Source organism: Aptenodytes patagonicus, chromosome 5 (genome assembly GCF_965638725.1).
Source record: "Aptenodytes patagonicus chromosome 5, bAptPat1.pri.cur, whole genome shotgun sequence".
Classification (NCBI taxonomy): domain Eukaryota; kingdom Metazoa; phylum Chordata; class Aves; order Sphenisciformes; family Spheniscidae; genus Aptenodytes; species Aptenodytes patagonicus.
The window spans coordinates 49,293,245-49,318,706 of NC_134953.1; the positions used below are offsets into that span (position 1 = coordinate 49,293,245).

The window sequence follows — 25,462 nt, forward strand, 5'->3', positions numbered from 1 at the left end:
CACTGGTCTTCAGAGGAGGAATCAGGACTGAAAAGTCCACCCTGGCCTTTACCATTGCAGGTTATTTTGTCTCCCCATGCCTCAGTTTCCCCAGCCCCAGCCCTTTGCCTGGCACTGGGACAGACCACCCTTGCAGCAGGTCCCCACGAGAGGGAGCCTCCTTCATGTGGCTGGAGACTCATGAAGGACCTGCCTGGGCACCTTCACCCCACACTGACGCCCCGCCAAAGCCCCCTGCCAAACCACTCCGTTGCAAAAGCCCTCCTGGCCCAACAGCTGATTTCTTTGCTCAACTCCCTCGGTTCCCAAGGACCCCTATCAAAGGTGATGTGACAGAGCATGTTGGACATCAGAGAGGATGAATGTCAGACCAGGGTGCACAGCAACGATGCCGATTCAGTGCTCCCCCCTGCCCCCCGCCCCCAAAGGTCTGCAGCCAACAGCACCGAAGAGCTCAGAATGAGCAGGGAAGACTTCCTAGTGCCTCACGATGCCCAGAAAGCTACCGAGATGACTACAAATCCACCGAGGTCCTCTCCAGCCCCTCCACCCCTCCCACACTCGCTCCCCATGGAGGGGAAGGGAGATGGGGAGCAGTTCCCTTTTGGGAGCTGGCTCAAGCCAGACTCCTCCCGTCTCTTTGCACTGTCATGGGGCATGATGGAGGTGGGCAAAGTTGCAGCTAGGCAAGGAAATAGAGTCTCTCCCTAAGGGCTTAGCTTACAAAGCACCATCATGAAGCAAAAGAAAATGGTGAGGTGGAAGCAGATATGTTTATTGGGACAGCAGACCCCCAGCCAGACTGTGACAAGACTGAAGGCTTGTTTACCCTCTGCCCTGTGCACACAGGGGAATATCTGCAGGTCCTACCCTGCCAACCTTCAGGCAACCCTGCAGCCCAACAGGCTCAGAAAAAAGATTTGCAGCAGGAAAACATCTCCATGGTCTACACTTTTCCCAGCTCCATGCAAAGGTGCCTGATGCTGGGTGCCACTGTGGCCCTGCCACACGAGGCAGTGAGCCAGACCCTGTGCTTGGTGGGCTTTTCTCCAGTGCTCCCATAGCAGGAAATATTTTGACACAAGGGGAAAAGTCCTGGCACAGCAGTCAAGAAGGTAGGATCTGCCCATCACTGCTGTGCCTTGGCTAGCATCGCCCCACTGCTGCAAGCCTTGCTGTGCAGGGGAACGGTGCTTTTCACCCAAAATCCCTGCCAAAGGATGTCCCCAGCTCTACACCAAAGAAAGAGGGGCCCAGAGGGACAACTGATGGTGGTTCATGGGGTCGGAAGAAGCCAAAGGATGCCCAGGCAAAGCCTCGCCCCTGGGGCAGGCTCAGGGCATCACTGGCAGTGGCTTGGTACGGGCTGGCTGCTGCGGAGAGCTGCCGGAGAGCACATCCATGGCTCAATAGGAAGATCTTCCTATTGCAAGGGTTTGCTGAGAAATGGGCCAGTGCTAGCCTATCCTCAAGAATCCTGCAAAGAAAACAAGGCTGTTAAACAAAACCCAGGGTACAAGAGCATTGCTCCGCTCCCCCAGCAAGCTGGAAATGGATCGCTTTGGGCTGGCTGTGAATTGCAGCTTAGCAGGCGCCGAGGGAAAGCAGAGGAGCCAGGGAATTATTTGTCTCTTGCAATTTCTCAATCAATATCCAACTCCTGACGTTTGCAAACAAAAAGCAAAGGAGGGAAAGTGGCAGGTGCCAGAGCAAAACCGAAATGTGATATTGTGGGTGGAAAGAGACTGCCAGACCTGAAAAGCCTCCAAGCAGGAAAATCAAAGAGGAGGAAATTGCAGGAGGAAAAAAAATGTACTTGCAATCAAAAGATGCTACATCTGGAGACAGCCCACAGCAAAACAGCAATGGGTCTGTACTTTCGCAGGTGGGCTTGGGAAGAAGTCCAGGCTCCAGGAGGTCTGAGTCCACAGGATCCAGACTCAGGGTCAGAAAGAAGCCTTTCCCACACAAGAGCCCTGGAGAGAAAACAAATGTCTCTGCGGCTGGGGCATAGCCAGAGCAACACCGTAGGCTGGTGCCAATACTGAGAATTATGAAGCTTCATGATGGAAACGATGTGGCGGTCACGGTGCCTGTGAGCTCCAAGCTCACGCTGCCTGCACCTACGAGCTTCTGGGCAAGCCTGGGTGGTGCAACCCAACGTCCCCAGCACAGGCAGCAAAATGCCTGCAGGCAGCTTTGCAAAGGCCAGCACAAGAGGAGATGCTGTGGTCCTGGTGACAGCTGGCAGCAGGCAGGCGTTAGGCTCCCTCTGCTTTTGGAAAGCTCGTGTCCAAACCAGCCATTGCCCATCTCCAAAACCTCTTCCACAGGGGAGCCATCACACCTCGCTGCAGCGAAGGCTCCAGAGGGGATGCAGCAGTGCCGGATGCCCTCTGCACCATGGTGAACCTCCCAGTTCATAACTGGGCTCCAGACATTAAAAGCACAGCGCTGACAGCCTGGGAGAATAAAGCATATCAGAGGGAGAAAAGTCTGGCCATGGGATGCAAGTGGAAGAGAGCAGATATGGAGGAGACAAAAGGAAGGAACAGGATTAAAGACAAATAACAGTTAAGTCCAGAATCAGGCAGGACGGTTTGGTGGGATTAGTGCATTCATCTTTCATTTCCCTGGGGATGTGGGTATTTATCTTCCTTTCTGGCCTGGACTAACGCCTGCTGCAGTCCACAGGAGTCCTTCAGCTGGCTTCAAAGGGTGTGAGAGTGGGGTGCAAATAAAAGGACGAGATGGGATGCAGCCCCGACACAGGCTAAGCACTTTCCCTGCTATGCCGAAAGCAAACCCAGCTTCCCATTCCCATGGGGTGGCTTTGGGGACCCTTCCTGGGGACAAGCGGGGCTCCTACCTTTGCTGATGTCCTCGTACTCTAGCCAGAGCTGCCGCTGCACCTGCCTGTTGGGATACCAGATGGAGCAGGACTCCTCAAAGCCATACACTGCCTCTTGGATGTAGTGGTTGCCAAACTGGTCCAGCAGCGCCACGAAATCTCCACGGGAGGTGGCCCCGTCCAGAGAGTGGAGTGCGTTGCTGAAGGCTGGAGAGGAGACAGGAGAAGATGCTCAAATCCCAGGGGACCCGAAGCCCTTGCCACCCCTCCAACATGGTTGCGATGGGCAACCAACCTCTAAGCCCATCACCTGCCAGAAGAAGGCTGTGTGTCCTCTCACCACCCCTTTTTCCCTTCTTCCCCCCAGCCCTGCACGCTTACACTGGGAGATGGTCAGCTGGTTGAGCCGGACGTGGTACATGACGGACTGTACCTTCCAATGCTGCAAGAGGGGGTACCCGGACACCTCGCTGAAGTTCACCATCCCTGCCAGAGAAAGGACATGGGGGCTCAGCACCACTGCCCAGGGATGCCTTGCCATGGGGATGGCTGCAGCCCCTCGTGCCGTGTGGGGGGCAATACAGCCAATGAGGTGGGAAGAAGCCGGGGGGAAAGGACCATGCACACACCACATCCCCCGGGGGAGGCAGCAAGGCATTCAGAGCTGAGGGTCAGCTGCTCCCCAGCAATTAAAATGATGGCTTTGAAGGAAAACACATGGGCTTGTTTCATCCTGCCATCCGGGGCTGTGCATTGGAAGATAACGAGCCACCTCCTCCTGCATCCCCTTCTGCTTCTTTCCCGGAGCCTGCTCCCAAGATATGCCCAGGTGTGCTAATTATTTCACTAATGAGAGCTGCACTTTTTAATGAGTGGGTTGCAGGCCTGAGAACAGTCACCTTCATGCCACGTGTGCCTGAGCGCAGCCAACTGAGGGGCCCTGGGGTCCCCTTTGGCCAGGACTGAGCTGACTGGGACACACATGTATGGGGGAAATCACACACCTGCTGATGTTCCTGTTCCCTCGGGACGTTATGGCAACGCTGGAGCTGAGCAGGACCTGGGGTTTCTCCCTCTTCAGGCAAAGACATCCCATTCTCCAGCCATTTAACTGTGCATTACAGGAGCCAGAAATTCATGGAGACCAGGGCTGGGTGGCCACTTTGTCCTGCCCAAGGCATGAGCCAAGGCATGTAGCAGCTCAGCTGCCATGAACAGAGGGACAGAGAGGCCACCAAGCCTGGCCAAAGCCCCAGAAAGTCAATTGAAGGGTGCTCATGGCTCTGATTTTGGTGACCAGAGCATCCCATGGTGTGCTGCAGCAGGATGCCGGGGCATGGCCACCTCCTCCCTTGCAGCTCTGCTGCTGTACAGCCAACACAGCATGCCTCTGCTTGGCAGGGAAGCAGCAAACTCTGCTGCTAAACAGCCACACAGCAGGATTTCAGGAGGATAACAATGGGCATCCCCCGCTCCATAACAGGAAATGAAGGCGGAGGATAAGATCTTTTGCCTTCCAGTGCCCTTCCTTTCGGTGCTGGCTGCTACCAACAGCTTCAGAGCCTTGCTCTTCCCTGCAAAGTGTTTATGCAAAAACAGTCCTTCCTTACTCAGCAGCTCTGCCTCTCATCTATTCACAGCAATATCCAGATCTGCTTACTGACAAGCAGAGAAGATTTTACTTCTTTTCCTTTTTTTTCTTTTTTTTGCCTTAATCAGCCACAAAGAGCCAGCAGAGCAGTGGGAAATGAATAGGATAATTTACTGGCTTCTGTCTCCCTGGCATAATTGCCAGCAGAGTCCCAGTCCCACCGACCCTGCTGTGATGCTGAGGCCACGGTGGCAGTGCCTTCCTTACATCCATGCAACCATGTCAAGGGCAGCAGAGCCCCTTCAGGAGGCAGATGTCCTCCAGCATCTCCAGGCAGGGCTGAGCATCCCTATGGCTGGAGGGGTGACCTGCCAACACAGCTCTCTTGGGGTAGCTCAGCCCTGCCAGGACCCGCCAGCACCCTCTTCCCTGCCTGCATCTGCCTGCACACACACCTACATTGCCATGCACCCTGTCAGGGCAACCAGCACCCATGGGACCCTGGGTGCAGCTCACGGGTGCTCCGCAAAACCCTCCTGGGAGCTCTGCCGAACAAAGCGAATGCACAAAGTCTCATATGAGACCACCCTGCAGACACCTTCCAAAACACCTTACTATCCACATCCCTCATTTAGTAGCTGCCCGGTGTCCTTGGCCATTTCAGCCAACAGCAACAAGCACCAAGGAAACAAAGGCTATTTAGGGGTGCTGGCAACTTGGTGGAAGAAAGGTAAATCCTTGAACGTTGTCTAGGAATCCATGATAACCCTATCGCTCGTGGCCCATGATGCTCTGGCAGGACAAACTGAAACATTTTGGTTTGGTTGCAGCAGGTTTTGAATGCTTCATTACGCAGCCAAAGGGTTTCTGATTTAGAAATCAAATGAAGGGTATTTGGAAAACTTTTTTGCCTTGAATAAAAAAAAAATCCTTTTTTGCAAATACCCCAAATATCCCATGGACGCTTGAGCTTTTATGCCACACAATTAATTTACAGCCTCTCCCTTTCCCTTTTTAATGCCTTTCTTTTACCACTGCTGCTGCTGCAGGTGAGTGCAGGATGCTAAAGTCAGACTAGACATATCCCACGGTAGATATATCCCCTGGGAGGGATAGGTGCTGAAGCTGGGCACGCCAGCAGCTGCCCCATTGGGAGAGGTGTGGGTCCGTCTGGACTCACTCACCGGTGAGGAACTCAGGGTCGGGCGTGGGGTCGGAGAGCTCCTCTTGGCACTGGTTCTCCAGGGGCACCGTGGCCACCACCAGCCCATCTGGCAGCTGCTGCTCCAGGCCCCGGGCAAAGTTGTTCTGCCTGGAAGTTAATTGCAGAGAGGAGGGCAGGGCTGGAGGACAGGGGAACTGCCTGGGATCATCCTCCACCAGCTGGTGACCCATCCCAAAAAGCCATCCAGCACCAAGCCTTTCCTTTGGGCACAGGTTACAAAGATGCCTGCTCTCGATGGAAAACTTTAGATGTGCCCTCCTCACCACCCCCTCCAACTCCTGCAAAGCTTGGCCAGATGTGGATGGACCAGGCAGTTTGCTAAGGTCCAGCCCCAGGCGGCTTCCCATGCCGCCTTCTTGGAGAGGATGGCGAGGTCTGACCCTGCTGGGGTCACCTCCCCACGTCCCCAACTCACCTGAACGTCCCTTTGAGCACCTGCCCTGTGGCCACCTCCTTGGAGTGGTTGTTATAACCATAGAAGAGCTCCCCAAATAGTGTCTGGTTCATGGGCAGCTCGCGGGGCTCACCGCAGTCCCCCACCTCGGGGCATGACTCCGAGATGAGCTGGCACGACCGCCCATCCGTGCCCAGCTTGTAGTCCTCGATGCACCTGGTAAGCCAGCACAGGGTCCACCATGAGATGCAGCCCCCACTGGTGAGGACTGGGGCCACCAGGCCACCCCAGCAGGGACACTGGGAACAGAGGAGACCCTCCCTCCCAACCCTACGAGCTCAGGGTGGCAGCGGCAAGGTACAGCAGCACCTTGGGGGTGTCTCCGTGGCCGGGGCGGTGATGGGTTGCTCACCCGCAGAACATGAGGATGTTGTAGAGCAGTGGCTCCTCAGGTAGGGGGACCATCTGCTGCAGGCACAGCTGCTCACAGCCCCCGTTGAAGCCATCCGAGCAGTCCACGCCAACGTGACGGTCATAGCAGCCTGTGCCATCCTTCATGGGGCTCAGTCCTGTTGGGCACTGGCAGGGGTGGGGGAAGCAAGAGGTGAAGACCCCAAGGAAGAAATCTGGCCCAGAGCTGAGGTGGAGGGGAGGGCTCCAGCGCTGCTTTCCATTGGAAATCACAGCCTGAGCAATGCTTGGGGGCTGCGGGATGGACAGTGGCAACACCGCCCATGGCTGCAGATATTCCTCCTGCAACAAAGCTTCTTTGCAGCCTGGGGAGTGCATCCCCTGGGGTGGGAGCCCCCCAAGCCGCCCCCACCAAGGTAATGTGCTGGCATCAACCCCACTGACCAGCACCCAGCTCCGGTGACTGCCAAAGCAATGCTGCCCTTTCCAAACCCACCGTCTGCCTCATGCTCACAGCCTCTGCACACCGATGTCCACCTCTGGTGGCATCACAGCAGGATGCCCCAGCCTCCATTTCGGGGCACACGCTTTCCCTGCACAGCAAAGCAGGTGCGGTGGTGACAGGGGACATGCGTGAGTGATGTGGGACCTCCCCGAGAGCCAGCAAGCAGATGGGCTCTCACTCCCTTGTGCATACATGCAGCAAGGGCAGGGACGGAGGAGATGCCAGCCCGAAAACATCTCTTCCCGCTGCAAAACCAACCCCAAAATATCCATCCCGAGGCAATGGGAAGGGAGGAAGGATGCAGCCCTCCCCCTTCCACCCTCCCCCTCCTTGCTCACACCGAAGGAGATTTGCAGGTCCCCGGGGGGCCACGCACCACGCAGCCCGTTGAGTCCAGCTTGCGGTCCGAGATGCAGCGGAAGTTCTTGCTGCAGCCTCCGTTGTCCCGGGAGCAGTCACGGACAGGGCCAAAGGAGTCAAGGAGGACCTCCAGGCTGTCGAAGGAGGAGGAGGTCATCAGCTCTTCCCTGTGAAGAGGAGGAGGAGGAGGTGTGTCACTGCTCTGATGAGACATTGTGAACGCGTGCACGACCGTGGCTGCTGCATGGGTTTTTCCAAAGCTCAGGTTTCCCTCGGGCTGACAGCAGACTGAACAACAGCCAAGCTTTTAGAGGGATGCAGGAGCTACTGAGATGATGAGAGCTACCTCCGAAGGCTCAGCTTTGCAGGCACTAATGTGGGGCAGGTTAATGGATGTACTAATCTCCATCTGCAAAATGTGGGGTGGGGGTCCCAGCTTTCATCAACTCCCATGTGCTTTGGGTTGGTCCTCTCGCTCTAGGGATGCAACACCAGTTTATTTGCTGAAACGCCTCCTAAATGCCCTAGCCCCACCGTCGCACCTACCTGACCTCCACCGCGTCCTCCATCACCGTCATATCGGTCTTGCACTTGGCCGAGGGGTTGATGGCCAGCTCAGCCGGTGGGATAACGAAGCTCTTACTCAATGGCAGCCACATGCCTTCCCCCAGGGTGTAGGTGAACCTGCCAGGGACAGCAGCAAAGGCTGGTATGGAGGGAAACACTGAGCGCACAGGACTGCCTCTATGCAAAACCATGCCCTTGAACCTCCCCCCTGCCCTGCAGGGATGCCAGCCCAAGCAAAGGCAGATGGGCAGGGTAAAGTGGGGTAGCTCCTCCCAAATGATCCCAAAAAGCACACGTAATTTAAGTAATTAAAAAAAAAAAAGACAGACACTTCTCTTTTTGGTAGAAATCCTCCTTCAGAGCCTAAACTTCACTCTCATCATGGATGGAGAGGAGGAACTGGTTGCTGGGCATCCAGCAGCCCACATGGCAGCTGTGGTAGGACCTTCCCAGCCATGCTTGCATGTCCCCAGGAGGTGGCACAGGACAGCCGTGCTCAGCCCTGCCAGCTGGGGGACCAGCCTGCCCGGACATCCTGAGTCATATTTTTGAGGCCCAAAATGTGCTGACCAGGTTGCCTTTACCGCTTACCGAAAAATCTTGTCAGATGGCTGCTCGCCCAGCACCAAGTCAAAGCCGCGCTGGAAGATGGTGTACGGCCAAGGCCTGGAAGAGAAACCCAGGAGCATCACGCCAGCATCATACCCTCCATCGCCCCTCACAGTCCAAAACGCTTCCCTCAGCCCCTAGCTCATGTGCAGAGGGGTCCTGGGTTGAGTCAGCTCAAACCAAGCCAGGACAAGGTGATAAAATAGCCCGACATCCAAGATCTTAATTTCGGGGTTCCTACAACATCAGCTACTCACCCCAGCCCCAACCCGCCAACGGGTCGGTGGCGTATCACATCCTTCATTTTGGGGTACAGCACGCTCCCATGTCCCCCACCCACCCGGCATCCATGAGCCTCATGCTTCTACATGCTCAGGTACCACCCGCCCAGCTCCCATTTTAGGGATTTGCATCACAGCCATCAAACTGCAAAAAAAAACCACCCAAAGAGCAGCTGAACCCTCTCTCTGTGAGGTTTTTGCAAGGGAACATGTCACGTCCAGGACCGCAGCTTCACCACCTGCCTTATTCCCCTTGGGCTTCATTGCTTCAGGAGGGGAACTGAAGAAGCCTCAGCCCCCCATGAGACTTTGCAAAGGGGTCTGGAAGACAAGCTGGAAGTTTGGAGCCAAGCAGGAGGCTGGAGAGCTTATGGCCCCACCTCCTCCATCCCTGCTGCCCTAGATAGCACAGGGTGATGTGCAACCATGACTTGGTGGCCGGTGCCCTTCAGTGGGACACCCGTGGTTGTGACACCTCAGGACGTGCATCCCCCGCAACACAGCCCTGCTGGCAGAGCATCACTTGCAGAGTGAGGCTGACAAGGCAGAGCAAGGGGAGGCACAGAGAACCAACTGTGGTGGGCTTTGAATCAGGCAACACGAACTCCACTCCCAAACCCTAAAGCTCCAAATCCCCTTTGCAAGAGCTCAGAGCTGGGGAAAGAAAGAGATTTTCCAACCCATCGCATTGCTGCTGTTAAAATTCAGGATGAGAGCATTGGGTGCCGCCGACAAGCACGGGGATTTTCTCCCGAGGTAATTACAGCTCTCCTTCACAAGCACTTTAATTTCTAATCTGAAGTTATTTTGGCAGGGACAAATAAAAAATAATAAAAAATAAAAAAAAATCCTGATTGCAGGATTACAGCGCGCCGTCTCATTTTCTTGCTGGGATACAATGCCACTTTCCCGTCCAGTTGGCTGGGAGCAGGGGATTACATTCAGCCTGCAGACCAGATTGCCCTGAATAAGGTCAGCTTTGGCTGGAAAGCAATGTGCTCCTTGCTTCTTGACGATGCCTTGAATGCTTCGTGCCTCCGCCTTCCAGTGCTCCCGCAGATGGGTTTTATTCTTGCTTCTCAGGAGCACACCGGGCAGGGAACAAAAGCAGAGGCAAGGTATTGTTCCCCATCGACTCAGGTGGAAAAGCGGTTGTGAAGAGCCGCTCTTGGCTTGCAGTGGAGCTCAGCCCCGGGGCAGGCGCTGCGGAGGCGCGGTGGCTGCCGGACCTCTGCCACATGGCACATCTGGCAGCCCATGGATGCCGACACGTCTGGGACACACAGCCAGTGGATTTGGACCTGCCTGGGAGATGGAAATCAGTGCCCAGGCCAAAATTTGTATGATGATGACTTTGAGCTGGGGAAGAGGTTTCCATGCTCCAGGAAGGGACCGTGTGGCATCTCCCCAGCCTGACTTACTTTGCCTCCACTCGGGGTCAAAAAAGGCCTGTTAAAAGGAAGGTTCAGCCTTTAGCTATGTGCCTATACGGCAGGGGACAACCAATGCTGCCAGGCACCATTGAGTCTGCAAGGACGCAGTACCTTCTGCAGGGAAGCCCTGCGACGGTCTCCATACAAGACCTCCAGCTCAACAAGAGACACTTATCCATCCTCATCTCTGAGGAAGCTCTCCAGGAGCTCAGCGCCGACATTTCCACCCATGCACCCTTGCTGACTCATGCCTTCTGCTGCAGAGGACGGGGCGAGATCTCCTCCCCCAGGCACACCTCACCTCCTCTGTTGCTGCCTTTTGCCCCCTGTGCCTCTGCTGCTGTTTCACCCCCTCCTTCCTCTCCTGTGCACATGTGCCTCCACAGCTGTCTCCCTCCTCGCTTTCTGTGATCACTGGAGGTGCCTCGCTGCTCTGGTTTTTGTTGCTCTTGGCAGGTATTTTGGTTGCATGGTCTTCAGAGCTCACAAAGGAAAGTGGGACTGATCAGAAGCAGCCCTGCGCCTGATTGGGTTGGATTAAATGGGCCAGAAATGACAGCTCTTAGCTCCCTGCAAGCCTTGGCCCTCAGGTAGGCATCTGAAACAACACAACGGGGGAATCACCAGGGCAGCTGAGAACCAGCAAACTCCCCACACACAGTCAGCAAGTTCCCACTGCCAAAGCGCTGCCAATGCACCCCCAGGACAATCTTCAGGCCTCTTTGCTTTTTCCAGCTGGACCATCAGCTACGCTTTGCTCCAGATCTGGGCTTGAGCAGAAGCTCCCAAAATACCTGCTAAGCCCTCCAGATCTGGTGCTGCTGGTGATGCTCTGACCCACCTCAACAGGACCCCGGCCATACTCGAATTGCAGCCCCAAGGGGACGAGGCCAGACTGACTTCCAGCGTCAAGAACTGTGCTCCTGCCAGTCCTTGCTCCCTGCAAAGCTCTTCTAGACAAGATGGGTGGGATAAGGAATCAAAGCCTGGTGCCTGCAGGATGCTACCGCGATGAGGTAACCCAGAGAAGCTGGTTTGAGGGGAGCTGGCAGGGAGGTCAGAGGGGCTGCGGGAGGGGGTCTTTGCAGAAGGCACTGAGAAGTCGCTGCACGTGAGCGTGGCTGAAATGCCACTGGAGGAGAAGGTGGTCAGCTGTTACGCACTGAAATAGGTGACTTCACGTCTGGTTCCCTGACCCCCTGTGCTCCTGGGGGTTTCCACCCAGCAAGCGGCATGAGGACAGCCATGCCAAACCCATAATGGCATCAAAGCACCAGCTCCAAGTGCGTGCTGGGAGCGAGTGGCGCAGACAAAGGCACTCACCACATTCCTTCACTGGTGGCTCAGGAGTTCAAGCCCAGGGTGAACAGACCAGAAGCATCCCCACAGTGCCTGCAACCCTCCTGCAGCCCCAGGACCCACTCCTCACGATGACCAAAGTGGGGACCCATGAAGACCCGACACCACCCTGATGGGGGGTGAGCAGAGAGCAGATGTGACACGAGCACTGAGCTGCCGACTTCTTCCACCAGCGATGCCCATCCTGGCTCCTCCCTGACTTTGCTTTGCTTTGCAATGGCTTTGCTCGGGCTTCAGCTGCTAATGCCTCTCCCCTTCCCACCTCCCCACCCCCTGCCATCCCTTCCAAGCAGCTCTTTATTAAAAATGCTAATGCCGGCACTTTCTCCCTGGGCTGCGCGTAAATCTGCGAGGAGGATGGGGCGGGAGGAGGAGGCGGATGGGTGGTTTGGTGAAAGGATCTGAAAGAAAAAGGAGCTTTTTATCTGGCCATCCTTCAAGCTCCCAAAGCCGAGGCGTACAGCAGGGGATGGAGAGAGGCAGAGGGGAAAAAAAAAGATAGAAAAAGGTGGGGGGGGGGGAGAGAAAAAGAGAAAAAAAAAGACTTTATGCAGGAAAAGTGCTGTCCTTGTCACTTCAGCATGTCACCAGCTCCTCTGTGGGGTGGGGAGTGGATGGTGAATGGGGGTGGGACAGAAGGAGCAGGTGCAGGGCCAGGGAGGGGGATAACCATGTGCAGAAGAGAAGAGGCACCGCGGGGAGGGGAGGTGGGTGAGCAGGGCATGGGCTGTTGCACTAATTCAGGTCCTGTGCTGGAAAAAATGCAAGGCTGCAGGGTGGAGAAAGGATTAACTTGCCCTGCATGAGAGGGGGGCTGGGGTGGCCCCTGCTTGCCAACTGCTAGAAGAGGATGAGAGCACCCAGCCAGATGCGTTCGCCAAATTGCCTTAAACTGGCCTAAAACCTCCCCATGCCAGGGTGAAGCCCATTACAAGTTGAAAGGACGTGTTGATAAAGACCCCTTAAATGCAGACCGTCTTAAATCTCATCGGGGTGTCTGAAAAGGGCACCCAGGCAAGAACAGCACGTGCTGTTTGGAAAGCCACGGGCCATCGCATGACGGATCTAAGGGCTCAGATGAAGAAGTACGAATGCGGGCAGGTAACAGTTTATTAACTAAAGGCAGAATGAGATGATTTGACTTTCGGTCTGGTCATACCACGAAGTAACTGCAGGAATTTGGTTTGATGAGCAAAGACAAGGACGGGTTGGTTGGATTGCTGGAAACCAAATCCTACCCGGGAAATGTTAGAGTAAGAGACGAAAAGCAGCTAATTAACAATGCATATCAAAGTAGGAAGACAGACTGTGAACACACAAATAGCACCAGCCAGATTTGTTTAAAACAGCTGAAGAGTAGCACAAAAAAAGCAGCTGATCAAATGTATCTGCTACCCATGATCAAAAAGATCTTATTTTTTGAAAAACTGATGAAGATTTAGGGACTGGATGTGTTGGGTAAAAGATGTACCGCAGCGGCATGGATCTCAGCATGGTACCCAAAATACACACAACACACAAAGCCTCGCTGCCATCGTCAATAAAGTTCAAAGATGAGCTCACCTTCATGAGCAAAATTAGATGCTTCTGAGTGAACAAACACTGAGTCAACCTGTAATCACTGTAAATAAAAACAAAGCAATGGCAAACCTATCTAAACCAAAGGATTGAAATGAGTTTTCAGATAAAAACACCACCCTAGGAAAACAACAGAGGTCATAGCCAGACCACGTCGCTCCCATGGGATTTGGCAGAGCCCCCAGGTCCTGCTTTGCTGAATTCCCCTTGGCTAAGAGCCAATGTGGCTTCTCTGGGGACCGACTCACCGCCTGGCTTGTGCTACCCACGGCTGCAGCACATCGCTTCAATATTGGAGGGGCTAGGAACATATTACACAACAGTCAGAAATTATTCAGGCACAGTTGATCTTGCTTTGGGACAAGGGGAGAGAGTAGAGAGGATTTGCAGACATCTTTTTCAGGTGAGCCTGAAAAGGTAGCCTGGGCTACCTTGTTGCTAGAGCTGGGAGTGAGCTGATGAGCGTGACGAAAGACAGCATGGCCTGGCAGCTCAACCTCCACCCCCAAAAATGTAAACACCAAGTTAAAGTTACAAGTTACTCAGTTAAATGGGCTCTGACAAGATGGTTCTGCTGGACCAAAGAGAGTTCATTGCAGACATGACCCTGTGGAGGCCAATGGTTCACAGGGGACACCTTGGACAGGTAGAAGAGACTTCCACCATCATAAGCCCTTGCAGGCAGAGCTGCACCAAGCAGCACCTGGACATCAGGAACAGATCGCAGTGCAGAAAAAAATCTTTGTTAAACATCAAGCTGGCCCCGGCATCCTGATGCTTAGTGTAGACACGCTTTCAAGAGCCCCTATAAATAGTGGAAGCTGCAGGCAGGGATGGTTGAGTTAAGTGTGGTTTCAGCTGCTACCATTTTCTGAAACAAAAACCTGACATGTTCAAGAAAGAAATACAAAATGACCCCAGTTTCAACCAGCTCGGGAGAGGAGCTCTCAAAGGGCAGCACTGAAAAAGCCCCGACACTGCAGCATCGGAGCCTTCTCGAGAGCCCGGAGAAGGGCAGAAGGACTTCAACAGCCCCACCATGGTCTAAGGCTGTGTTGCACCTTGGGGAAAAAGAGATCTGCTAGGTTTCTTTGCACCAAACAGGAGAGTATGTTGGAAATGCTGTGTGTGATTTATCATAGCCAACTTTGGTATATAAGAAGAGACCCAAGACAACATGTATCCTGCCCAGGTAGGAACACTGCTGAAGGAGGAAAGGCAGAATTTCAAGTGTGAGCATGGAGAAGGCTCCCGTGGGGACATCGGGATGGAGCTGGGTCTGAAAATGGCCCCAGATGCCCCAGAGGAATAGAGCGGGTTCTGAGTACCTTTTGGGTTGGCGTTACTGAGACTAAAGCTGGGTCCAAAGCTGCGAACAGGTCTGGAGGGCTGCAGGAATGGATTTGTCCTTCCTGCCCTTGGCTTCTCTCCTGCTTGTTACCATCCATATTTTTTCCCAATTCGCCTGTAAGCAGCTTTTTCTCCTCTTTCTCTTTAGACGACAGAGCAGCTAGATCAGGAAGAAGCTAGAGAAGAGCAACGTGCATGGAAGGAGAAGTGTGAAGCTGCAGTCCCACGCCCAGAAGCAGCAGAAAAGCAGAGGAGAAGGAAGCAAATCTTCTCCACCTGTGCTTATCCATTTTTACTACCTGCCTCAATGGACAAAGTCATTTTCCCTCTTGATTTTGCAAGGTGGTGGGTCCAGCACACTGCTGGTAGCTCTGACTGAGGCACAGGCTGGCACCAAAGCCATGGGTGGCTGTGGGTGGCTGTAGGCTCTTTCCAACCCACTGTGAGACACTCCTAAACCTAATACATCCCAAAACGAGCAAGTCCCTGGCAGGGGAAATAACCCTCCCATGACCCAGTCCCCATCCCTCAGTGCCTCTTATTTGATGGGCACAGAGGAGCTGGGGACACCCCTGTCAGACACTTGTCCCTCGGGGATGAACAGGGCAGGGAGCTGTATTTCTGCCTGTATTTTCCCACCCCAGCAGTGGTACCTTGCGGTGGTTTGGGGACCCTGACCACAACACTCAGCACATCCCCAGCACGGCGTCAACTGTCTCATGAGCATCACCCTGTCCCCAGCCTGGCTCAGGGCACCCACAACGACGGCCACCCTTGTCTCCTGTGGCCAGTGCTCTGCACTGGGTTTAATTGCTAAATTGCTTTTAAAATGAAAAAAACAGAGAGGTGGTTGGAGGCAGAGCAGTGGTGCTCTACCCGGGCCCCAGTTCAAAGGGACGCAGCCAGGGTCAGCCGATGCAGGCAGCACCCTGCACCCGTCATCCTCTGGCGCAGCGGCATGGCAGGGATGCCGCCAAGCCCAGCCTTTGATGATTTTCTGTTCCCACTGTGAAGACTAATGATTTCAGAGAGGGTGTCCTGCCACGCGCAGGGCCACCGCTGCCACAGATCCAGCTGCAGCACAACAAGACGAGGGGAGGAAAAAGGGGGTTGGAGGTGCCAGTGCATGTGGGGCCTCTGGTTTTGGGGGCGTCTTTGTTTTCTACACACTACCTCCAGCCATCCCTGGAAGTCCCCATCTGCACGTCAGAGACCCATGTGTGTTAAGGACCAGATGGAGCATCCCCCGAGGGCCACAGAGAAATTGGAATGTTTGGGATCCCCCACCAAATTGCTGCCAAAACATCAGAAAAATTTCCCTTTGCACTTCCAGGGGTGTAAAGCTGTGGAGCAGACGGCAACTGCTCTGTTCCCTCAGGCCACGGCATCAAAGCATCTAATTTGCCCAATTTTCAATGAGGCATCCCCATCCTGCAGCATCCCTCCTCCACCAGGGACCGCAGCCTGACCTCAGCCCTTCTCCAATGCCTTGTACACCCAAACCGGAAGCCCCACAAAGTGCAGGATGCCAAGGAGAATGCCCACGAGGGGAAGAGGAGCAGCCTCGATCTTCTCCAGGGGGTGTTTACTCTGAAACCTAACAATGGCCTCTTCTACATCATCTCTGATTATTTCAAAGAATAGAAATCCTCACCTCCCGCAGACCTGCTGCAGAGCCCAGCCGTGCACTGACCTTACAATTCACCGAGATGCCTCTAACTCTTTCACCCAAGAGGATTTGCCACAGCCCTACTATGCTGCTGTTGAAGCCCAGCAGCTCATGTGAGGATGGTCCAAGCCTGGGCACACTGTGGCAGGCGCACTCACCCCTGGTTCGTTCCCCACTCGTTCCGGATGCAGAGGTGCTTATGCACGGGGTCCTTCATGTAACCTTCGTAGCAGAGACACTCACCTACGGAGAGAGGGGGAAACATGAGGGACATGGAAGTACAAGACTTTCCACGTGCATCCCTGCCAAACCCAGCCTGCAGCCACCTGGTGCACCCAGCAGCTCCATTCTCACACATGGAGCAAGGCAAGAAAGCATCTTCCCACCAAAGCCAGGCTGAGCAGGCAGGGGTGAACTCCCAAACCCACCCCAACCACCTGACCACTTACCGGTCTCGGGGTCGCACTGGTGCTCGCAGGGGTCAAGGAGGCGCCGGGCGCAGAGGTCCAGGGCCCAGGGCCCACTGGAGTTTTGCTGGGAGAAGAGGATGACCTGCGCCGGGTTCAGCCAGTCGCTGGCATCCAGCTGGCTCCCCTCCAGCAGGATGAACCGGCTCCCTGCCGCCAAGAGTGGAGTCAGCAGCGGCAACCCACTGCTGTCCCCTCCATCCCATAATGGTCCCCTGCATCCCGTAATGGACCCCTCCATCCCGTGATGGCTCCCTCCATCCTGTGATGGATCCCTCCATCCCATGCCCATCCCCTCCATCCCGTGCTCATCCCCTCCATCCTGTGATGGTCCCCTCCATCTCGTGATGGTCCCCTCCATCCCGTGATGGACTCCTCCATCCCCTGCCCATCCCCTCCATCCTGAGGCAGTGCCCTCTATCCTCCAACAGCTCCTTCTGTTCCACAATGAACTCCTCTGTCCCGTGCCCATCCCCTCTGCCCTGTGATGGCCCCCTCCGTCCCATGCCTGCCTTCTCCATCCCGTGAGAGCCCCCTCCATCCTGTGCCTGTCCCCTCTGTCCCACAATGGCCCTGTTGGTCCTGTGCCCATCCCCTCCATCCTGCACCCATCCCCTGTGTCCCGCCCTGGTACCCTCCATCCCACAGCTGTCCCCTCCATCCTGCATCCATCACCTCCATCTCATGACAGCCATCGCCATCCTGCACCTGTCCCCTCTGTCCTGTGCCCATCCCCTCCATCCTGCACCCATCCCCTCTGTCCTGCACTGGTACCCTCCATCCCATGCCTGTCTCCTCTGTCCTGCACCCATCCTGCATCTGTCCTCTCCATCATTCCCTCCTTCCCTCCATTACAGCTCACAGAGTGTGAGTAGGACTGTGGGGCACTCACCATCAGCGATGAGGTGCTCAGGAACATGGAGGGTGATCTTGACAACAAGGGGGCAGCTCATGTGGGAGGAGCACACCAGGCTGATGACACAGCTCATCACGCTGATGAGGGTCAGTGTGGTCTTGTTCACGGGGCTCCGGGGGGAGCCCACTGCAAAACACAAAAGCACAGTCAAACCTGAGGCCCAAGGGACCCAGGAAGATCTTGGGGTGCAGCCAGAGGATCTCAGGGTGCAGACACCCTGCCCAGCCCCCTGGAAATCCAGCGTCAATCCAATCAAGTGGAGTCACTTCGGATTTTCAAGAGCAGTCTTTGCCGCAGCAGCCTCTCTATCCTGCCTGCTGCGGCTGGGGTCTCCCTGAGCTCTCGCAGCCCAGGCTCTCCCACACCCCTGTACCATTGCACACCAAGACCTTTGCAGCAGCAGGACTTTAAAGCAGAGCAGAGATATTGAGGAGAAGAAAGGTAAATGCAATATCCTTTTTTTTTTTCCCCTCCTTCTTCTCGGCACTTCTCTTGGGTTAATTTTGCCATGACAACAGCCTCCTGGATGCCTTTGAAAAAGCACTGGAGAGCCCTAACTGCTCAGGGCATGCAGTTCTTTGACTTTTCATCTCTCAGCTGAAGAAGCTGAGCAGAAAAAGCTGGCTAGGGGCTGAACTATCCCCTGTGGAGACAAAGCCTGAACTGGCCTCCCAGCACCCAGCACGGGCGCTGGGGGCAAAGGAGATGGCTCCCAAGCCCACCACTCCCAGAAAAACAAGGCACCATCCAGAGAAGGAGGGAAAACAGAGAGAAACTTTCCTCCCCGGGGGAGAAAACCTCCCAAAGGGATGGTGCAAGGCGAGACCCCTGCCCAGGGACCAAGCCTGTCTCCATCCTCCATTGCATATACAGCTCATACGTGCATGGTGCCAGAGTGAACCTGCGGCACTGCCATGTCAAGCAGCGGCACAGGACCTCACGCGCCAGCCTTTGAAGCATGTTACTCATTAATACAGACTAAAGCCCAGCAGAAGCCTTCAGCAAAAATCAGAATATATTTCATCCTCTGCTGAGAAACTCCACTGGAGAGCAGTGGCAGCCTGCTGTGGGAGCAGGGACCGGCACCTGCCCACGGCAGCCCGGATCACGCCTGGGTTTCCATCTTTTGCCAATGGAAAGTCTCCAAGTCCAGAGAGGTGGCGGCAAACAAGGCAAGAGGGGCCACGGCTTGCTGCCCGCCTCCGCACCTGCACCCACCTCGGCTGCGCCTCCGGCTCCGCGAGGGATCTGTGTAGAAGGTCAGCTGGGGATCGGTGTCTGCCTCCGTCCCCGAGTCCCCCTCGGGGTTGAGAAATGCTGAGCCGGCTGCAGGGGACACCGAGTGTGGTCATGGCAGAGCCGGCACCACGCCACCCCAGGCAGCCACATCCTACATCACCCCTTCAGGGAGAGCCTTGCCTTGAAGACCAGGAGCCCTGTCTGCCAGGTGCAGCGGGAACAACATCTTCTCCCCTTCCCACCACACACAGCCATTCCCCCTGCCACGGCTCCCATTACCTTGCAACTTTTCCCCATGGCCATGCCGGTATCATAAAATATTTACCATGGCCAACACCCTCTGCATCTTTGCAACCAACCCACCCAACATCATCTGCATCCTTGCAGACACCGCTTTTTCTGCTTCCCCCCCACCTAAACCCTCATTTCCATGCTCTCACCCAACGCTGGCCCTATTTCTCCATCCCAGGAGAGGGTGAGTGGCTGGAGCGTGGGTAGGTGGAAGCCCAGAGCACCCTGTCTGCCCTGGGGAACCCCCCTACCTCGTGCCTTGTTGTTGATGCGCTTGCGCTGGCTGCTGGAGGTGTGGGACAGCAGCGTGGCCTGCTGGTGGTTTGAGTCCACGGGGCTGGTGGCGATGATATTGTCCTTGTACTTGTTCATCAGGGACAGCTTGGCGTTATCACTCCCTGAGCAGGAAGAATTGAAGGCAAAATCTTTCAGGGATTTAAAAAAAGGAGGGAGGTGAGAAAGAGAGTTTTCCTTGGATCCATCTCCAGCATCTGCATGAGGCAACCAGGGTGCCGTGGCCAATGGGCTGAGCTGCCCCCAGTGCACCCTCATGAGCTCCTCAAAGCCTGAAGGGGACTGGCACCTCCACCAAGCTACGCAAAAGCTGAGATTTAACATTCAGCCTCTCAGGGCACTTCTGTATACACAGGTCTGTAAGGAAAACCCCTGGAGAGCTTTAGGAACCACGCCATGGTCTTCCCAAACCATGTCTCAGTTGAGAAGGCTCCAGTCGGGTGGCTCAGTTGGTAATATGGCCAATGAACAAGGGTGTTACAAGCCTCAAAGAATCTCTGCTGGTGATCAGAAGACAGTGTTAACTCTGAATCATACTGATGGCAAGTATAATTTTGCTACTAAAATGCTCAGCTGAAGAAGACACCGGAAATCCTGGGATATAGAAGGGAATTTTAGGGGTCACCATGGGGTAGCTCGGAGGAGACACCATTCTGGTTCTCCATCAGGCCATAGGAACCTCAGCCCTTCCCCTCAAAGCTCCACCCTGCATTGTCCCAGCCACGTCCCACTCAGCAGGGACTGCTCTCAACTAGCTGCAAGGTCTCCCAGCAATGGAAGCGCCTTCAATGTGCCACAAACATCTCACACACAACAAAAACCCAGAGAAATGGGGAAAATGCTCAAGGGAAAACATGAGTATGGGAACAATGGAGAGAAGACGAGTTGGAAAAGACCCAGCTCAGTCCATGCCCCCCGTCCCATCCCCACCTGGCGTGAGGTCCATGCTGGCCTTCTCATTGCAGCCCTGCAGTGAGTCCAGGGTCCGGGTGACCTGGCTGGCAAAGTCCTCCCCGCCGTTCATGCACTCACGCTGGAGATGGTGCCGCAGGTCGGTGATGTCATATTCGTAGCCATCCAGGATGGGGGTCTCGCGGATGCTGAGCGTCCCACTGGAGTTGTGGCCCTGCACGCGGGCATTGCGCAGGCTCTCCCGCCCGTGGCCCCCAATCAGCACTGAGGGGATGTAGTGGATCTCGTTGGCTGCCTCCGCGCTGGCACTCTTCTGGGGCTGTGGCACCCGGCGCCTCTTGCACCACCGCCGGCGGGTGTAGAGGATCATCACCAGGCAGAGGATGGAGAGCAGCAGGGCAATCATCCCTCCCTGCCGGCACAAACATGAGCGGGGATCAGCCAGGGACCAGCACCAGCCACCCTCCAGGGATGCAAACACACCAGGGATGCTCTGGGACGGCCAAAGCGAAGGCAACGGCAAGAGGAACCCGGTCGCACCGATAAGAGGGTGCTGGCACAGGGAGCACCTGGCGCTGGCCAAGCACTGGCCAAGTGCTTCCAGCTGAAGCCTGTCTCAAGCTGGACCGGCTTTGAAGTCTCCACTGAGGCATGAAAAAGCAGCATTTAAAGCAAAGCATGTTTTGTTTCACTCTCCCGCAACATGTCTTTGAAAGCACAGATTTATTCTAGGCTAACTCTCCTACAGGCAACTTTTTCTGACCCATTTCCAACCGGTTTCAGTGCTGTCACTCTCAATCTTGGGAGGTTTTCCCAGGGTATCCTGCAGAAATTGCAGCACAGATTAAAGGAGATCAAGGCTCAAGACAGCCAGATGACTGAAGCGTTGTTTGGGGAATGCCTGGGCAAAGAGACTGAAAAAACTCCTGCCCCATGGGGACAGACCCCGAAACTGCACCCAGCCCTGCCACCTCGCCACCGTCCCCAAGGTCACCCTCCTGCAGAGACATCGTCACTGCACACAGATAGAGGCGGCAAGATGAAAGCCCAAGCTGGCCTTTTACGCCCAGCCTAATAATAATAATAATAATAATAATAATAATAATAATAATAATAATAAAAAAAGAGCGCATGGAGCCAGCTAAGAGCTCCATGTCCATCCGCGGCTCTGGTCCCCCTCCTCTTTTCTATACAATAAGTGATCTTGATAAAATAAAATAATAGTAATAATCTGCTCCATTAGTACAAAACATTAAGGGAATTATTGAATGAGAAGCAGGAGAAGCAGCTGGAAAAGGAACTCTAATGGCCATTACGGTTCAACCCTCTTTCACTCCCAGGATAATGGAGCTGTCATGCACCCTCCCAGCCCTCCTTCCAAACTTTCTTTTAAAAAAAAGAAAGAAAAAACAAAGAAACTCCAGTGATTAAGGAGTCAAGCAGTCCAGCGGAAGAGGGGGGGCTGGCTGGCACACAGCATCTCTCCAGCCAGGAGCCTGCAGCTGGGAGGACGGGAAATCTCTTGCTGGGGCTGAAAACTGGCACTGGAATCCTGCCTGGCCATGCTCATCCTGAGTTTTTTAGTGGTAAAGGCAGGGCCCAATTCTCTATCACATTCAAAACCCTTTGAGTTCCTCTGATCCATAAATAAGTGGGGGCTATCCCCATCCCCACCGGAGATGGTCTCCCACATCACAGCTCTCCATCACCCCAGAGAAGGGTTCACCCACAGATGGGGTGACAAGCAGATGGGAGTAATACCAGGGCATTCCTGGCTTTCCTTTGCTGTCCTCTATATGCACATTACATCTCCCAAACACCAGAGAGCTCTGCCATACACCTGTGCTGGTAAACAATGGAGACCAAGCAGGAGCTCAAGTCAGGTGGACGCCCATTTGTTTAGGACTGCGGCTGTGGGTTCTCAAAAAAGAGCTGTTATTTAATTGAAACTGAATTTCTTCTGCCCTGATAGTCTGAGAGCTCAACCTATCCCTGAGAAAGAGCAGCCTGTGGCCACTTGAGATGTCAAGAGGCTCCAAAGGGTGGAAGAAAACCAGCACTAAGTCTTCTCCACCCTGTGCTAGCTGGAGGGGGTCAGGGCACCACCTCAGACCCACAGTTCCTCTCCATGGGAGCACAGAAATCCCATTCTGCCTTCATCCCCCCCACCCGGCACTCGTACGATGGCTGTGAGAGGAGCCCTGTGCTGGGCAGGCAGAGGAGCGCTTCTCACACGGTCCACGTGCAGTCCGCTGTCATGATGGATGCAGCCCCTCACTCACACTTCTTCTCTTAGCAACCACATGGGAAAGAAAGAAAACCAGCCTTTAAAATTCCATGTGATCCTGACTCCTGGCAAAAAAGCCAGCCTCTATTTGTCAAGGCGTAAGGATGCCACCAGCGCGGAGCTGAGAGTGATGGGGAAAAAGGGGGAGAGGGAGGATTCAATCTGTATTTACACATTTTGGTACAAGAGTGATGAGTTGCAGACATCGTTTTCATTAGCTCAATAATAAGCCTTGTTTCAGGCACTCCTGTCTCCATCTTGGTATTCAGTGGTGCCCATGAAAACCAAGACCCAGTGGCAGAGCGGCACCAGCCTCTCCTGAGGTGATGCACCCTTTCAGGAGCAGCTGGAAACGGACAATAAAGAAAAGGAAATGGTCCAAAATGTTTTTTGGGCGTGGCTTTGCCAGTGATTTCTTTTTTTTTTTCCTCGAGACTAATCAAGCACAAATGATGGAGGAGAAACCTGGCCTGGGGCTGCAATCTGGAAGAGCTATTGACACTCTCATTAGGGTAGGCACCATTAAACAGCCTGTTTGCAGCCTCGGCAACACATTGTCTCTGGCTAATTATCTTCCAGTGGCACAAAAATTGTCAGATTCTTCAGATTTTTTCCAACATAAGAAAAAAACAAAACCAACAAACCACAGATCCACCTCCAACACACAGATCTCTGTCTCACCCTCCTTTCCCTGACATCAAAACCTTATCCCCGTGTTTCTGTAGGGAGGAGGAGAGCTGTGCAGTCTCTGTTCATGGGATGCTCTTGCCTACTGCACGCTGCGAAATCACAGCCATGGGGCTGCCGTGCTGATAAAAGCAGCAGTGACAGTGCCTGGTGGCACCATGATACCCACCACATGCCAGAGCAGCGGGCGCTGGGCACCATCCACCGGGCAAAGGACCCTTGACAAAGTCAATGTGAATTAACCCTGGGTTAACGTGGTTGAGACCTTCAAAGCCCAGCACTGCCCAGGGATAAAGGCACCCCTGCAAACATATTTGCAAAGCAATGCAAACTAAGGGAGAGGTTTAAAGCAGCCCAGTGTTAAAGCACCCTGCACGCAACATTGTCTGGAGAGGTGCCCAGGGCACCTTAACCAGCCCCTGAAGGTGGGCTCAGCTCCCCATCCTAGGACAGCTGGAGCCAGATGGGGAAATATATGGCTTTTCAAGAGCCCCTATATTTTCTACAGGTTTCTGAACACCTAAACAGGGCCTGCCTTCCCATCACATACCATGACGGAGATGTGGAGGATTCTCAGCTCTTCCTCTGCCGACTCAGTCTGGGGCTCATCCGTGGGGTCAAAGCCAGGCAGGTTGGGGGCCCCGTCTTGGTGGTGGATGTGGAAGAGCAACGTTCCATTCTCCAGCCACTGCTGCCGCCAGCGCACCAGCGGGATGTCGTCTGTGTTGCCCGAGATCTCTGCAAAAGCAAAGCTGGTCACGTGGGAAACACGGCAGAGGAGAGAAGTGATGGAGGACATTCACCTCTTCCCAAAAAATGGGTGGAGGGACCAAGGGACACACACAGCAGGCTCCCTCTGGCCATCTCCTGCCAGCACCATGGGCACCCCTATACGACCCACAACCTGAAAGGTTAAAGTGGGGCAAAATCATATTTCTGGGTAAAATCCAGCTGTGGGCCCCTCCAAAAATCCAGATGTGGTGCAGGGACAGAGCACTTACAGCATCTCAGGGCCAGAGTCAGGGAGCCTGGCAGCATCCTTCCAGCCCTAATTCAGCCACGTTTCACCCACGTGCTTCATGTTAAACACAGCTCCAGCCGTGGGAAGCGGAGGATATAGGATACCTTCTCAGCGGCACTAATGGGATCATTGGGATCATGGCACAAAATTATTGCAAAGAGATATTTCCCCATCCTTCATGAATGAAGAAATGTGCACGTGGCTGCAATCACACCTGCAGTTCTGGCTCTGACTGAGGTGCATTCAGAGGTTTTCAGCCTTCAACCACTTTCTGCAGCTTCCCACACAGGACACAGCCCTGAGATCTGCAGATGTACCCGCACCTTCTGCCCAAACACCCCGACTTTCCTCAAGTACCTTTAGGGTTTGGGGGCACTGGGACAGATGGACAGAGCTGGGATGAGGAGCAACAGCAGCAGAGGACACCCAAGCAGGAGGAGCAGCTGACGACGGGAACACGACACATGCCACAAGACACTAAATGTCAAATCAAACCATATTCACCTGGCTGACTCCAAAATTTCAGGGACATCCCATGGCTGGAGCTTAGCAAAAGGGGGGTTGACACCAGCACATCCCTAGGAGAGATGGGCACTGTTTTAACCAGCACCTCCATCTCAGACCAGATCACCTTGATCACCATCTCAGATCACCTTGATCTCAGCCATCAGCTCGAGCCTGCCATTTTCCCGTTAGTTATTTTTCCTGAAAATATAAGCTTCAATTGCATTTGTTGGAATGACCATTAACAATGTGATGAGCTTCCCAGCGAGACACAGCTTTCCCTCCTGTCTCTGCCGCACGGGAATGGTCCAGCCAGACCCGTCCACTCCATCCTTTTTGTAGCCATGCGTTTTGATGGCAATGGGAAAGAGCCCGGCTCACTTTGCAAGTTGTCATCTTTATTTTGCTTGTTTCATGCTGCCTTCAAATGAAAACTGGAATTCAATTACAGTACTGAAAAACAACATTTTAAATTTACCGTTAATTAATTTCATTAGGCTGCCTTAAGTGAGCTAGCTACCGGGGAGGGGAGGAAAAATCTGCATCAGGAACCAGGTTCATCCTCCCAAACTGATTTGATTAATTAAAAGAAACATTAGCCACAGCGAGTGAATTGGCAGATTGTTTCTGCTCAGCACGGACCATATTTCTGGCGGTAATC

At 54.3% G+C, this 25,462-nt stretch overlaps 1 protein-coding gene across 2 annotated transcripts in view; it reads right to left on the bottom strand.

Annotated features, from left to right (window-relative positions):
- The window catches only part of ASTN1 (astrotactin 1), a 57,182-nt gene that overhangs the window by 12,026 nt on the left and 19,694 nt on the right, over window positions 1-25,462 (bottom strand). Inside the window, exons 2-16 of one of the 2 annotated variants that reach the window (XM_076339646.1) lie at window positions 23,827-24,014; window positions 20,321-20,714; window positions 19,348-19,494; window positions 18,785-18,892; window positions 17,543-17,692; window positions 16,633-16,800; window positions 16,342-16,426; window positions 8,496-8,570; window positions 7,884-8,021; window positions 7,354-7,504; window positions 6,474-6,640; window positions 6,083-6,277; window positions 5,627-5,754; window positions 3,233-3,337; window positions 2,870-3,058 (exon numbers count right to left, since the gene is read on the bottom strand). In XM_076339646.1, coding sequence (XP_076195761.1) covers window positions 2,870-3,058; window positions 3,233-3,337; window positions 5,627-5,754; window positions 6,083-6,277; window positions 6,474-6,640; window positions 7,354-7,504; window positions 7,884-8,021; window positions 8,496-8,570; window positions 16,342-16,426; window positions 16,633-16,800; window positions 17,543-17,692; window positions 18,785-18,892; window positions 19,348-19,494; window positions 20,321-20,714; window positions 23,827-24,014 — 2,388 coding nt within the window. The remainder of the gene's footprint in view (window positions 1-2,869; window positions 3,059-3,232; window positions 3,338-5,626; window positions 5,755-6,082; window positions 6,278-6,473; window positions 6,641-7,353; window positions 7,505-7,883; window positions 8,022-8,495; window positions 8,571-16,341; window positions 16,427-16,632; window positions 16,801-17,542; window positions 17,693-18,784; window positions 18,893-19,347; window positions 19,495-20,320; window positions 20,715-23,826; window positions 24,015-25,462) is intronic. The other variant, XM_076339647.1, reaches the window with a different exon arrangement.